This window comes from Macrobrachium rosenbergii, chromosome 21 (genome assembly GCF_040412425.1).
Source record: "Macrobrachium rosenbergii isolate ZJJX-2024 chromosome 21, ASM4041242v1, whole genome shotgun sequence".
NCBI classification, from domain to species: Eukaryota; Metazoa; Arthropoda; class Malacostraca; order Decapoda; family Palaemonidae; genus Macrobrachium; species Macrobrachium rosenbergii.
The window spans coordinates 34842223-34859272 of record NC_089761.1 but is presented as its reverse complement, the minus strand read 5'-3'; the positions used below and the strand labels follow the sequence as shown (position 1 = coordinate 34859272).

Here is a 17050-nt window from a genome sequence, read left to right as displayed (position 1 = left end):
AAACACGCCCCCTCCCCCCCGCCCCCAAACTCCTCCGGCCTGGACAGGTACCCTTAGACCACACAAAACCACTGTGGCACACCACACGTTTATTGAAGCCATCTTTATTTGGGGGTATGCGTCGTCATATCATTATGATTATGAATCGTAATCATTTCTTAATGAATTATAATTTTTCAGTTGGGTTTTTCGAGTGGCCTGTTGTTAAATGGGTCGCGGTTTTAATGGTTAATTATTCTCAGAAGACTTGTGACGTTTGCGACAAAAACTGGTTGCAAAATTGTAGATAGGTCAGTGTCCCCTCCCGAGTCTCTCTCTCTCTCTCTCTCTCTCTCTCTCTCTCTCTCTCTCTCTCTCTCTCTCTCTCTCTCTCTCAGAGCGACTTTAAAGGATTTTATACCATATTCAGTTTTCAGTTTGATTTTCGTTATCTGTGAAAGGGGAAGTTGTTTATATAACGTACTGCTTAAGAAAAACTTTTTAATGGAATTATATATGTGTATGTATATGTTCATGTATATACATGTATGTATATACATATAAATATATATATATATATATATATATATATATATATATATATACACATATATAAATATATACATATACATATATATATATATATATATATATATATATATAAATATATACATTATATATATAAAGTTTAAATGTGTGTATATTTTGTGTGTACAGTAAGAGACAGAGCTCTATCAATCACATTCACCGACTAGGCTTCTGTAAATACGAAGAACATACAATATACCCATAGCTTCTCTATTTCCTAACACATTCACAATACATCTACACAAACCAATTAATAAAAAAAAACAGAAAATAAAATAAAAACAAAATAAACACATCTCTTGCTTCTGAAACCTCAGTTCTTTCTGCAACCTCGCCGAAACTTTTCACCTACCTCCCTCTGCCTCTCATTCTCCAGGGGCACAGGGGCATCGCAAGAACTCAGGAGGGATAAGGCGTCGTCGACTCGGCAGGGGCATCTTCACCTTCTCTCGCCCTCACGGGGCTCCCTATAAGCTCCTGAGGAACATGAGGCAATTCCCACGGAGTTTCCGACACCTCGTTTCGGCTCCGGACAAAAGCCAGGTGATTACAGGTGGAATGTATCTCCTGTCATCTTTTTTTTTGGGGTGGGGTAGTGGGGTACGGGGTGGGAGAGGAGGGGGGGGGCGTGGGGCAGGTGGGTGAGGAGGTAGGTATTCGTATATTTTTTGAATTATGTGGATTTTATTTTCATAGGCTTGTTACAGTCGTCAGTGTCGGTTGTCTTATTTTTTTAAGCTAGACTTTTTTTTAAGCTGGACTTTTTTTAAGCTAGATTTTTTAAAGCTAGACTTTTTTAAATAAGACTTTTTTTAATAAGACTTTTTTTAATAAGACTTTTTTTAATGAGACTTTTTTAATAAGACTTTTTTTAAACTAGAGTTTTTTAAACTAGAGTTTTTAAAACTAGACTTTTTTAAATAAGACTTCTTTTAAACTAGGCTTTTTTAAATTAGGCTTTTTTAACTAGGCTTTTGTAATCTAGACTTTTCTTAATCTAGACTTTTCTTAATCTAGCCTTTTTTGGATTTGGAGGAACGGAAGACAAGATAACAATAAACTATCATAGAAAAAGAGCTCATACGTAATAGTACTAAACTGGAATGAACTTAGCAGTTGTATACGAAGAGAGCAGAGGAATAAACATGTAAATAAAATCAAGTAAAAATATATAGTTAAAATCAAGTAAAAATTTACAACAAGTAAAATGTAAATGAACTAAAGTGAAAATGTAAATCAAAGTAAAAAAAAAATGTAAATAAAATCGACTGCCAGAAAAAATCTTTTTTCTTTATAAGAATAAGCAACTTTCGTCAACTGCTATAACTGAATGAGTCCAACATCAAAATTAAAGATTCCTTTGTGCAGATTTTAATTTTCCCGTAAATTTCGTGCAAAAAAAATGTTTAATAAAAGTATTGATAAACTTCAAAAACTTTTTACTGACGTTTATCGAATGTTTCTTTTTCTTGAATTCGTTTACTTAATCAAGTCATGAACTTTTATACTTTATTTGCTGGCAAACTTTACCCCAGGAAGAATCACTTATAAATAACTCAGATTTCTCAATGAGATTCCAAACTGATGTCCATTGTGTAAATGCAGTTGATATGCAATTTAAAAATGCAGTTCATTACAGATAAGGTTTTACAGGTAAGGCTTACTACGCATGCGTGCCTTCCTCCCCCCTCCCCCCACCTCCCCGCCTACTCCTCCCCCCACCTGCGCGTGGCTCAAAAGACGCTAGAGGAACCACTTCGCTAAAAAAAAGGCACCAAAATCTCTCGCGCCATCTTCTTGAATGGTAGGGGGGAGAGAGAGAGAGAGAGAGAGAGAGAGAGAGAGAGAGAGAGAGAGAGAGAATGTGGCGGGGATGCTGCGCCTCAAAGGAGGATTAAGGTAGACAGGGCCTGCTCTAAAAGATATCCCGGAGAGAGAGAGAGAGAGAGAGAGAGAGAGAGAGAGAGAGAGAGAGAGAGAGAGAGAGACCGGGGTTAGGACGAGCAGAAGACATGAGAAAAAATTGTGATAGAAAGGTATGTTTTATTTAATTAGTTTAAACTGAAAGGAAACGTAGAGAGAGAGAGAGAGAGAGAGAGAGAGAGAGAGAGAGAGAGAGAGAGAGAGAGGTTAGTTATCCTGGGAAAAATCGATCTTATAAAATATGAGTCCATTCAAACTAAGTCTACGTAAATCAAGCCAATGCTCATACGTATGCACAAGCGTGCTCGCGCTTGCGTAAATCAAGTTGACGTTCATTCGCAAGGACCTTGCTCATACGTACGCACGCTTGTGCCCGCGCACGCGCAAGTCACACCCCGCTGTAAAAGGAGCGCGTTTGTACGCCATCTTTCAGAGGAGAACAGATGTCACTGTAAATTTAAGGACCCTCAATGGCGGCGGAGGCTCTTCCTTTCTTTATCTGGTACACAGATAAAGGAGGAGGAGGAGGAGGAGGAGGAGGAGGAGGAGGAGGCGGAGGAGGAGGAGGAGGAGGAGGGACAAAAAATTGGCTCGATGTTTGTACGCTGCCTTGTTTTGACTTCGCCCCGACAAAGGAGCAGATGGTTCGCCAAGGAATGGTTCGTCAGAGTAGAATATTATTATACAAGAGAATGGTTCGCCTGAGTAAAGTGATGTACCAGAGGATGGGTCACCAGAGGAGAATGGTTCATCAGCGTTGTTACTATTGGAGAGAATGGTTCCATCAGAGTTGTTGCTATAGGAGAGAATGGTTCATCAGAGTTGTTGCTATAGGAGAGAATGGTTCATCAGAGTTGTTGCTATAGGAGAGAATGGTTCATCAGAGTTGTTGCTATAGGAGAGAATGGTTCATCAGAGTTGTTGCTATAGGAGAGAATGGTTCATCAGAGTTGTTGCTATAGGAGAGAATGGTTCATCAGAGTAGAGAATAATTCACCAAGAACTGTTCATCAGAATTGCCTTACCAAAGAATGGTTTACCAGTGGAGAATGGTTCATCAAAGTAGAATACTATACCAGAGAAGGGTTCACCAGAGAATGGTTCATCAGAGATGCCATAGCAGAGAATTGCTCACCAGAGTGCTATAGCAGAGAATGGTTCAACAGAGAGCTATAGCAGAGAATGGTTCACCAGAGAGCTATAGCAGAGAATGGCTCACCAGAGTGCTATAACAGAGAATGGCTCACCAGAGTGCTATAGCAGAGAATGGCTCACCAGAGTGCTATAGCAGAGAATGGTTCAACAGAGAGCTATAGCATAGAATGGTTCAACAGAGAGCTATAGCAGAGAATGGCTCACCAGAGTGCTATAGCAGAGAATGGTTCACCAGAGAGCTATAGCAGACAATGGTTCATCAGAGAGCTATAGCAGAGAATGGTTCACCGGAGAGCTATAGCAGAGAATGGTTCACCAGAGAGCTATAGCAGAGAATGGTTCACCAGAGAACTATAGCAGAGAATGGTTCACCAGAGGAGAATGGTTAACTGCAGTAGAGTGCTATACCAGCGAATGGTTCAACAGAAGCGAATGGTTCACCAGAGACCGGCTCACCAAAGCAGAGTTGCTATACCAGAGATTGGTTCACCAGAGCAGAATGCTATACCAGAGAATGGTTCATCAGATTTGTTATACAAGAGGCTGGGACACCAGAGTAGAGTGCTACAGTTGAATAAAACACTTCATAGGGGCACAGCCTTCTAAGACGAGTAGGAAATTCTTATTCCAATTTATACCTACTGAAAATAACTTTTCTGCTTCTTTTCTCCTTATTTTCGTCATGTTTTCGTTCTTATCTGTAATCACACACACACATACACACAAACACAGGCGTATGTGCATCATAATGCTGTAATGCATTGTGAACATATGTGTGAGTATACATGTGAGTGTAGATAATGTGCACTATAGTGATATTGGCAGTGATAAGCTAGTCAAAAGGTGTGTATGTATGTGTGTATGTGTACATAGGCACACCAAATTGGTTAGAATAATGAATTTAATTATATGCTAATTTATCTCATTAAGAAAATAAGAGAACTTAACTACGAAAGCGACGTGAATTCATTATTATTATTATTATTATTATTATTATTATTATTATTATTATTATTATTATTATTATTATTATTATCTTTAAGATTGTTTCATATCTGCAATAATAATTAATAATGCAATAATAATTTAATCATAATGCTAATTTATAATAATAATAATAATAATAATGACAAGTTAACTCAGACACTAGAAAATGAGCTCAGTTTATTATTATCTTATAAAATAATATTTTATATCTATAATAATAATAATAATAATAATTATTAATAATAAAAATAAAAATAAAAATAAAAATAAAAATAAAAATAAAAATAAAAATAAAAATAAAAATAAAAATAAAAATAAAATAATAATAATAATAATAATAATAATAATAATAATAATAATAATAATAATAATAATAATAATAATAAAATAAAAATAAAAATAAAAATAAAAATAAAAATAAAAATAAAAATAAAAATAAAAATAAAAAAATAAAAATAAAAATAAAAATAAAAATAAAAATAAAAATAAAAATAAAAATAAAAATAAAAATAAAAATAAAAATAATAATAATAATAATAATAATAATAATAATAATAATAATAATAATAATAATAATAATAATAATAATGATAATACCACGTCCTAATCTGGGAACATCACAGACACCAGAAAAAGAGCTCAATATCTTCATTTTAACTATCGGTTACTAATATATATCTTAACTCTCCCTTCCCATAACTGCCAAGTTTTGCATTAAACAGTAATAAAAGAAAAACATTAAAAACAAAGTAATAAACAGGAAGACTTTTAAAAATAAACAGTAATAAACGCATAGATATGAAAAGAAAATTCCATTAACCTTATCTTGTGACTTTTGCGGGAGTATCTCTCTCTCTCTCTCTCTCTCTCTCTCTCTCTCTCTCTCTCTCTCTCTCTCTCTCTCACTTAAAAGCTACGGAGTCAGAGGCATCAGATGCGTCTATAAATACAGGTGACAGGTGTGTATGGGAGGAGGGGAGTTTATCAAGAGGAATTCTTGTGTGTGTATGTATGTATGTATGTATGTATATATATATATATATACAGTGTGTGTATATATATATATATATATATATATATATATATATATATATATATATATATATATATATATATATATATATATATATATATATATATATATATATATATATATATATATATTAACAGCTAAGTCCCAAGATCTTTAGACGAGAGAGAGAGAGAGAGAGAGAGAGAGAGAGAGAGAGAGAGAGAGAGAGGTGACAGGTGGGGATGATTTCTCAGGGCGGCGGGTTACGAGATATTGTGAGATGTCTACCTCAGATGCGCATGCGCTGGTGTCGTAAACGGTGTCGTAACTCATACGTCTTCAGTTCGTTCCCCATTAGAGTCTCGTATCTCTCTCTCTCTCTCTCTCTCTCTCTCTCTCTCTCTCTCTCTCTCTCTCTCTCTCTCTCTCTCTCTCTCTATCCCTCCTATTCGGTATCTTTTTCGCTGTCTCTCCTCTATTCAAGAGCGAAAGATGGGACTCGCATTCATAAGCAAAATCTAACCTCTGGCTTTTAAGATAGTCATCTCAGTTCGTAAGAGCTGTTACAGAGACTTTATTTTGGCACTAAAGTCAATTTTAGGCTCTGATATTAATTAAATATTAAGAATAAATGCTATTTTCGTTATATTTTATACTTGATATCTCGATTTTCCAAAGGGATATGTGTATACTATTTTCACTAGACCCATGCTGAAATCATATCGACGCTTCAACCACAACAAATTCATATCTGCTCAAAATCGCCATAATGAAAGCGACAAGTCGTAAGGAAAATAAAATACGTGAACAAAAACGATGAACAAAGATAATAAAGAATCATTACTTCAAATCAGGAAAATTAAAGAAACTTCAAATCAAAAGGACGCTCCGAGACCAGACATCTTGAAAACTCGGGAGAGAAGAAGAAGCGTCCGGTTTGTTTACGCTACGCGAACGTCGCCACCATCTGCGGGCTTTCGCAGCCACACGCGACAGATGAATTTACCAAGTTGGGGAGATGCTCTCTCTCTCTCTCTCTCTCTCTCTCTCTCTCTCTCTCTCTCTCTCTCTCTCTCTCTCAGAGCTGTTACATCCAGATGGATGGCGCTATGTGCTACGGATGAAATACGTTTCTGGGTGAGCGAGGACACTTTAGATGTTAGAGTTTGGAGTTGATATTCCATTCCTTATTTGCGTGATTTTTTTTTTTACAATTTTTCGATTTATTACCGTCGATTGGGTTCATTTTTGTTTGAGTTTTTAAAAAAGTTATTTGTGTATGAATGGTTTTATTCATACATTCACAAGCATCCATGTGAATATATATATATATATATATATATATATATATATATATATATATATATATATATATATATACAAACATATATATATGTATGTATATATATATATATATATATATATATATATATATATATATATATATATATATATATATATATATATATATATATATATGTTTGTGTGTGTTATGGAATATGTGGATCAGTCTGTGCGTGCGTGTGTCCGTAACGCTCTGAAACTATTATTATTATTGTGCCCTAAGTTTTATTATTATTATTATTATTATTATTATTATTATTATTATTATTATTATTATTATTATTATTATTATTATTATTATTATCTCTGTGACTGATGTTATTTTTGCTGTTTATTCGTTTCACATCTTCAAACGTGAATCAGACCCGACGCATGAATGATCGAGTAGCGTTCTCTGGCGTCGCAGGTGAAGCATAGCGTATGACAGGCGGTAACCGTTGGTTGGTGCCATACCGTGTGAAAGTTGGAGCGGTTCTGGGAACAACAGAGGAGGATTCAGGATTTGAGATTCCGGATTCTAGGTTTGGGATTCTGGATTTGAGATTCTGGATTCCGGATTTGGGATTCTGGATTTGAGGTTCCGGTTTCTGGATTTGAGATTCCGGATTCCGGATTTGAGAAACCAGATTTCGGATTTGAGATTCTGGATTCTGGATTTGAGAATCTGGATTTGAGATTCCGGATTCCGGATTTGAGATTCCGGATTCCGGATTTGAGATTTCCAGATTCTGGATTTGAGATTCCGGATTCTGGATTTGAGATTCCGGATTCTGGATTTGAGACTCCGGATTCCGGATTTGAGATTCCGGATTCTGGATTTGATATTCCGGATAATGGGTTTGAGATTCAGGAGTCCATATTCAAGATTCCGGATTATTTGAGATTGCAGATTCTATATTTGAGATTCCGGATTTGAGAAAACCAGATTCCGTATTTGAGATCCCGGATTGCGGATTTGGGATATGAGGATTCCAGATTCCGGATCCTAAGCGTTAGGGAATGGGTGTTTTTACTGTTAGTACTTTTGGCTTCTCAATAATAATAATAATAATAATAATAATAATAATAATAATAATAATTGTTTCCACGGCATTTGATTTATATATATTCTTCTGTTCGTCTTATAATCTTCTTTTCATCAGCTTGTAGCTGGTATATCAAGGACATATAATAATAATAATAATAATAATAATAATAATAATAATAATAATAATAATTCAGTTCCATCATTTTGACGTGTAGGTATCTTGTCCCATATGAATGGGCTTCATCCTCTGAATGATAATAATAATAATAATAATAATAATAATAATAATAATAATAATTCAGTTTCATCATTTTCACGTGTAGGCATCGATTGCATATCTTGCTGATCACAGAGTCTTACGACCATCTCGCCATCGATTCTTGAGAGGAAGAAGACTCTTCACGAGACGGCCTAAGCATCCCTCCACCAGCATCACCTGGGACAGACATCTCTTCTCATCTCTTCCCATCTCCTACGTCTCACCGGGGAAATCGCCATTTACCCGAAAGTACATCGTAGAAACTCTTCCTGCTTGTGTGGGCATAGGATGCTAAAGATCTCAGAGATTTTAGGTCGTTATTCGTATAAAAATATCATGAAAAATAAGCCTTAAAGATATCTTCGTTTGAGGTCGTTTCGTTCAGAATAGATTCGTCGTCATGAATATGACAAAATCATCCTGTCTTAAGGTTGTTAGTCCTATACGTCCAGCCATGACAATAACCTTTATGGTGTCAGCCACACGATGCTAAAAGTCCCTTAGGTTTAAGGTCGTTATTTGTATTGGAATATCATTAAAAATAAGCCTTATAGCTCATTTTGTTTAAGATCGTCTCGTTCGGAATACCTTCCTCGTGGTCATGAACGTGCCAAATTCATCCCATCTTAAGGTCGATAGTCCTATAGGTCTAGCTATGAAATTAACCCTTATGGGGTCACCAACCTTATGACTTTTTTTTTTTTGCGTAAGACTTCACGCTTTGCGTATTTTTGCGTCACCGTCCGCGCCGCAAAAGTGAGATGAGGAAGTCTGATAGTTGTACTCTCGTAAGTGACGACGTAGGCTGCTTAATGTTTTGGGGATACAGTTGGATAGTTGATAGCTCTTTGCTCAGTCACGGGGTTTTGCTCGACAGTTAGGTGAGAGAGAGAGAGAGAGAGAGAGAGAGAGAGAGAGAGAGAGAGAGAGTTGGAAAATGAGTAGCATTCTAAATTACCATTGGAGTTATTGGAAAAGTTCGAGAGAAAGTTATTGAATTTATATATATATATATATATATATATATATATATATATATATATATATATATATATATATATATATATATATATATATATATATATATATATATATATATATATATTTATATATATATATATATATATATATATAAATATATATATTATCAATATATGTAGAATCTACTGTTTGTCCAAGAACATTGTAATTCTGAATAAAAACTCCATTAGATATATATATTTGAATATATATATTTAGTAATTATATATAATGCACAGAACAATTATATATATATATATAATATATATATATATATATATATATATATATATATATATATATATATATATATATATATATATATATATATATATATATATATATATATATATATATATATATATATATATATATATATATATCTTCCAATATCATATGTACAAATATATATTATTATATTTATATATATAAAGAGGTAGAAGAGAGAGAGAGAGAGAGCCTACTCACCATAAATTCAGCGTTCTGTAACGAGACAGGTAACAAAAATGCAGTGTAATTAACCGTGATCTACCTGCGCAAAAGCAGGTAAAAAAACAAGTAAAAAATGCGCCGAAGAAACTTCGGCGCAATCGAGTTATCTGTACAGCGTATAATCAAGGCCACCGAAAGTAGATCTATCTTCCAAAAATAGATCTATCATTCGGTGGTCTCGGTATTGTGACGTATGAGCCGCGGCCCACGAAACTTTAACCAAGGCCCGATGGTGTCCTGGCCTATATCGTTGCCAGGTGCACGATTCGGCTAACTTTAACCTTAAACAAAATAAAAACTACTGAGGCTAGAGGGTTTTAACTTGGTATGTTTAATGATTGGAGGGTGGATGATCAACATGCCAATTTGCAGCCCTCTAGCCTAAGTAGTTTTTAAGATCTGATGGCGGACAGAAAAAGTGCGGACGGACAGACAAAGCCGGCACAATAGTTTTCTTTAACAGAAATCTAGTAAAAATTGCATTTCTAGGATAATATATATAAAAATTTTACCAACACAACGAGCTAAATGTATTCATGGAAATCATTGTTTGTACAAACAATACAATGCAATTATTGCAATATCCCGTCAACTTTACGATAAATCACTTGCAATTTTCTTGAGGCAATCAATCACTTACTTACAGAGCACTTTATCCGGACATTCACAAGTGCCATTGCAATAAGCCCTTGCAACTTCCTCTCTGCAACTGCTTATGAAACACTCATCCAGCTGTGCAATGCCTCAATGCCTACGTAAACACTTGCCACTTGCTTGCTAAGAAATCAATTGTTCAACTCTGCACTTGCAGCAAATTACTTGCCAGTTTCCCAGGACAAAGAGACCGTTTAGACAGCACTTCAACAGTCTGACACTTAAACAAAACACTTGCTACTCTTTCAGCCAGTCAGACAAGTGTTCAGAAACAGGTTTGCTTAGCAATCACCCCTCCATTATTGCAACTTTTTCCAGGGAATCGGCTACTTTAACAATTTGGCACTTACAATAAAAACACTTGCTACTCTTTCAGCCAGTCAGACAAGTGTTCAAAAACAGGTTTGCTTAGAAATCACCTCTCCATTATTGCAACCTTTTCCGTGGAATATGCTGCTTAGAAAGCACTTATTCTTTTAAGTACTGATGACCACAGTCACAGTATTTTTCCAAGGAATCAGTTGCTTAGAAAACACTTATTCTTTCCAAGTACTGATGATTGCAGTCATAGTATTTTTTCCAAGGAATCAGTTACACAGAAAACACTTATTCTTTCAAGGACCGATGAATAAAGTTACGTTAGTTTTAAATTGAATCATTTTGCTTAGAAAGCACTTATCCTTCAAGCACTGATGTCTGCAGTTCTGTAGTTTCTGTAATAAAGTGACCTCATTCAGGCAAGAAATATATTGCAGTTACAACAGCTCTGTTAAACCAGTGGCCTCATTCGGGCAATAAATATCCCTCCTTCGGGAGTTATTTATTCCTCTTAGAAACGTTTTTGACTTCCATATTTCACGGGAAGACATAAAAGTATATAAGTCCGTCATAAAGATGGCCAGAAATGTACTTCGTGGTAGTAATTTAGGCTTAGAGGGAACAATTTTAAAAAGTAGGCCTATGTATGTATATACATGAACCGTCTTTGGTAAATATTTTTTTATTATTTTTCCTTTTTTGTCTATGGTGGGGGCGGGGGAGAGGGGTGTAATATTTGGGGTTAAGGGCCAGTCCCAAAATAATTGTGGGTTGACCAACTGGAAGGCCGGGTAGGGTTGGGTTAGGAGGGGGTGAGGAATAATGCATTATGACAAAATACATTTTCATCTTTATTTATTATCTGTTTATTTATTAATTTAATTTTTTTTCCTTTTTTTAATAAGCTGCCTCTTCTTTCTGTATTTCCCTTTACCTTCTGTTACTTCTTTCTAATGAACGCCATATTTTTTGGAAGCTTGAATTTCGAGTCAATGGCCTCTGTTGTGGGTTTGTTCCATTTGAATAGGGTTCAACTTCTGAATAATAATAATAATAATAATAATAATAATAATAATAATAATAATAATAATAATAATAATAATAATAATCTTTGGAAGCTTCAATTTCAAGTCAGTGGCCACTGTGGCTTTGTTCCATTTGAATAGGGTTCATCTTGTGAATAATAATAATAATAATAATAATAATAATGGTAATAATAATAATAATAATAATAATGATCTGTGGAAGCTTGAATTTCAAGTCAGTGGCCACTGTGGTTTTGTTCCATATGAATAGGGTTCATCTTCTGAATAATAATAATAATAATAATAATAATAATAATAATAATAATAATAATAATAATAATAATAATAATAATAATAATGGCTTGGTCAAATTTCCTCCCAGTTATGACTTAAGTTTTGTTTTTCATAAACAGATACAAATGAAAACTAGAATCATTTCATTGAGAATATAATTAAATTTATATAACCAGATCATAAAAAAATAAATTACGCAACACGTTGTTTGCAGTTCGTCCAAACTTCCATTTTATTCCACTCGACGCCGGAAGTGACGTCACCGAATCAGGTATGGTGGATTTTCAGGGCAAAAAAAAGTTAATTAAATTTGCAACGGGGAAAAAAAATCATTCCAAACTGTCGTTGGAGATTTACAAAGAGAAGGAAGAAATTTGAGACGAATTTCTTCTGGATCTAGTTTTTTTATTCATGTTTTTTTTTTATTAATTGTTTGATCTTTATATTTATTATACATTTAGAATTGTAGTTTCCCGTTATTCACTTATTTGTATAACTTATTCACTTATTATTTAACACTTTGGGTCTGCTGTCTTATGTGTTATTTCAGATTTTATTTGTTCTTATTTTTAATACTGTATAGTGATTTATTCATATATATATATATATATATATATATATATATATATATATATATATATATATATATATATATATATATATATATATATATAATCCTTATTTACCTGTTTAATAATAATAATGATAATAATAATAATAATAATAATGAAGAAGAAGAAGAAGAAGAAGAAGATTTACAAGACTTCAGTCAGAAAAATAAAATTTAATTGTTTGTAATGCTAATAATAATAATAATAATAATAATAATAATAATAATAATAATAATAATAATAATAACAATTCCTAAGTTTTAAATTTTCTAATAGAAATTTACACCTTCCTTAAAATCAGTCCCCCCAGCCTCCCCAAATCCCCAGTGACACCTCCATATCCGGCCCAGGAAAGCCGTCTACCATACACACCCTAATTCCACCCTGGGCCCACCCCCTTCCCATCCATACCACAGGGGACGACACGCACCCAGTGGGTCCCTCTACCAACCCCAGGGGACGACACCCCCCGACAGGGGATGACAATCCTCCAGGGGTCCCTCTACCAACCCCAGGGGACGACAGCCCCGCACAGGGGATGACAATCCTCCTGGGGTCCCTCTACCAACGCCCAGAGAAAGACAACCCCCCAGGGGGGGCCCTTAACTAACCCCCATGGGACGACAACCCCCAGGGGGCCCTCAACCAAGCCCCAGGGGACTACAACTCCCCAGGGGGGGCTCTAATAAACCCCCATGGGGGAACGACAAACCCCCAGAGGGTCCCTCTGCAAACCTCAGGGGAAGACAACCCCCCCTGGAGGTCCCTCTGCTAACCCCCAGGGGAAGACAACACCCCTGGGGACCCCTCTACCAATCCCCCAAGGGCCCCAAACCCCCAGGGCACGACAACCCCCCTGGGATCCCTCTACCAACCCACAGTGGACGACAACCCCCCAAGGGTCCCTCTACTAACCCCCCAGGGAATGACAAGCCCCCAGGGGTTCCTATATCAACCCCAGGGGAAGACAACCCCCCAGGGGTCCCTCTACCAACCCACCCCAACCCCTCATAATGTGGACCGCATCAGTGCAAATGAGGTTTTGTGAGGTTTTCGTCAAGGTACTCCATAAAAAGCTTGCGGTGAGGTTGGAAGGTTCGCTGTGCCTTGTCCCGTGGGAAAACTCGACAGAGATTTACTGTTGTTTGGAAAGTCGAAGAATAAAAGGTTTTTGTTTTTCTTGTTGCTGTTGTTTTCTCTCTCTCTCTCTCTCTCTCTCTCTCTCTCTCTCTCTCTCTCTCTCGGCTTTTCGGCTTTTATTCTTCATTTCCATTTTTATCAGGATTTTGTCTCTGTTCGTTTCGTTTCTAAATGCTAAAGAATATCTGGTTATTTGTCATTGATTTATTTGCTAAATGCTAAAGAATATTCGGTTATTTGTCATTGATTTTATTTATATATATATATATATATATATATATATATATATATATATATATATATATATATATATATATATATATATATATATATATATATTATATATATATTTTTTTTTTTTTTTTTTTTTTTTTTTTTTACAACCTTATTCCTCCCAGTAAACTCGAGAGTACAGCGACCTCCCGTTTCATTTCCTTTGTACTTACCGAAATTCCCAACTACGCCCTTCAGTCTGCAATAAAAGAAACACGTAATAAAGCCTTACGGAATTAATTGTGAGACGTCACGTTCCCTGGCGTCTTCAACTGGTTACCGAAACCGCAAAAAAAAAAAAAATTAAAAAATAAAGAGAAAAAGTTAACAGAAAAAAAGTGTCATAGAGGTTTGATGAATTCGGGGTAAATTTGATTTTTTCAGATTTATTTTTTAATGTTTTTTTTATTTTTAATAACTGTTGAATTCTATGGTAATTATATATATGTATATATATATACATATATTATATATATAATATATATAATATATATATATACATATGTATATACCTGTTTGTGCGTGTATATTTTTTTAAGCTAAAATATGCAAGTGTTTAAGCAGATGATAGCCCACTTTTTTCATATTTTTATCAAGAATATAAGTGACGTAAGTGGCTTTTCACTCCTACTGTCCATTCTTGCATGTGAAACGTGTCGATAATGAGACGTTTGGTACCGTATCTCGGCCACTGGGCTGTTTCAACCGTGCTTGAGGAGCGAAACTGACTTTGGAAATGATTGCAAAATAGCATCAACTAATAATAATAATAATAATAAAGAATTAATCAAAAGTAAAAGTAATAAAACATCAGTTCACGTTTGCCCCGATATGACATACGCGGAAGCGTTTGCAAAGCAACGCGCTTGCGCAATGCCCACGGGGAAGGGAGGGGGGAGTCTCGTTGCGTGAGCGTATCCTGACAGGAAGCAGTCACGTATTACTTCAATTGCGCTATTATTCTCTCTCTCTCTCTCTCTCTCTCTCTCTCTCTCTCTCTCTCTCAAATGCTCCTATAAGGGAATTAGCTGCTTGTAGTTGCATGCAAGCGAATAATTACATACTCAAGCACATTCTCTCTCTCTCTCTCTCTCTCTCTCTCTCTCTCTCTCTCTCTCTCTCTCTCTCTCTCTCTCTCGCAAATACTCCTATAAGGGATCTGGCGGCTTGCAACTGTATGGATGCACATAATTATATGCTCAGATCTCTCTCTCTCTCTCTCTCTCTCTCTCTCTCTCTCTCTCTCTCTCTCTCTCTCTCTCTCTCTCTCTCAAATAATCCCATAAGGGGGCTAAAGGCTTGCAATTGTATTTATGCACATAATTTCATACTCATGTCTCTCTCTCTCTCTCTCTCTCTCTCTCTCTCTCTCTCTCTCTCTCTCTCTCTCTCTCTCTCTCTCTGTTGTAAATACTCCTGTAAAGGAACTAGCCACTTGTAAATGTATATATGCACATAACTGCATACTGAGGTCTCTCTCTCTCTCTCTCTCTCTCTCTCTCTCTCTCTCTCTCTCTCTCTCTCTCTCTCTCTCTCAGGTACAAACTTTCTCCTTAATACGAGAATGCATTAACATACTTCATTATACAATAAGAATGTATTAACAAACAATACAGTTATATATCACAAGGCAATACGAGAGGTTTTCAAGGTATGACTAATGTGGATCAAAAAGATTATAGACAGATAGGAATGTTTTTTTATTTCTTTTTTTTTTTGTATTTGCTTTAGGGAAACCGAACATGGGAAAATTTTATGGAAATTAGCTTTGTCCCGCAAGGAAAGTGTGATGAGTATTCAATAGAGAGAGAGAGAGAGAGAGAGAGAGAGAGAGAGAGAGAGAGAGAGAGAGAGAGATATTTAATAAATTTATTAGCCCAAAGACGTCAAACAAAGTTACATATTAGCAGTTACTTACAGTACATCAGAAATCAACAGAAAAAATTACAGCATTGAATTATCAGTATATCAGTTACAAAAATAACATATATGAGATCGTATTCCATTATCACAACAACTGCAACAGACAGTTTAGCAGCCACCAAAGTGTGGATGACGAGTCAAAATTAAGTCAGGTGGTCATCTTTGAGTAAATATTGGCAGGTTTGAAGTAAATTTTGTCCTTGAGGAGATTCCTGACAGTGGGGAGTAGTGGGAGAGAGAGAGAGAGAGAGAGAGAGAGAGAGAGAGAGAGAGAGAGAGAGAGAGAGAGAGAGACTGGGTATATTTGTGAGATATATGTATATAGAGAAAGAGAGAGAGATTGTATATACAGAGAGAGAGAGAGAGAGAGAGAGAGAGAGAGATCGGGTATAATGGTGATATAGGCGTAATTCTGGTGATATAATGCTATGTGTGTATATACACACACACACACACATATATATATATATATATATATATATATATATATATATATATATATATATATATATATATATATATATATATATATATATGTATACACGTATAAAAAGAGACAGACAGACAGACAAGGACAGAACTCCTGAAATCCATCTCAAGGGTCGAGCATCAAATGTCTCATTTCCATTTTGGGTCAGGTTACGCGACAAACCTCTTGGGGAAAAACAAGCTTGAACCGATGCCCAATTATCCTGCGCCAGCGTATAATAATCGCCAGATTTGTAATTCATGAACCAGTGGCCAAGGCGTCAGTAACCCCAGCACCAGGGACGACGCCAGGTAAATTTAAATCGATCATTACACGTCCCGGTAGCATGTTCCCGAGATGTAACAGAGTTCCGGGACCTTTCCCTGATAAAAGCAGGGCGCCATATCTTAAAAACTAACCAAAGAATTTTCTTGAAAATAATCTCATTATGTTTTCCACCCAAATTACGCTGGAGGTAGTAATTTAACCTAACCAACCTTACATAGGAGCTGGTGCAATACTACCATACAGTATATCTCAGGAATTTGCCTCCCGTC

At 35.5% G+C, this 17050-nt stretch overlaps 1 protein-coding gene across 1 annotated transcript; it reads left to right on the top strand.

Moving 5' to 3' along the window:
* Window positions 1–13303: 13303 nt before the first annotated feature.
* LOC136849441 (proline-rich protein HaeIII subfamily 1-like) lies at window positions 13304–13702 on the top strand. The gene has a single exon (XM_067122792.1). It carries the CDS (start codon window positions 13304–13306, stop codon window positions 13700–13702), a length of 399 nt encoding a protein of 132 aa, XP_066978893.1.
* Window positions 13703–17050: the final 3348 nt, after the last annotated feature.

What these genes read in the sequence shown, in the direction of transcription:
- LOC136849441 (XM_067122792.1), top strand. Translation starts at nt 13,304, where the DNA reads ATGGGACGACAACCCCCAGGGGGCCCTCAACCAAGCCCCAGGGGACTA.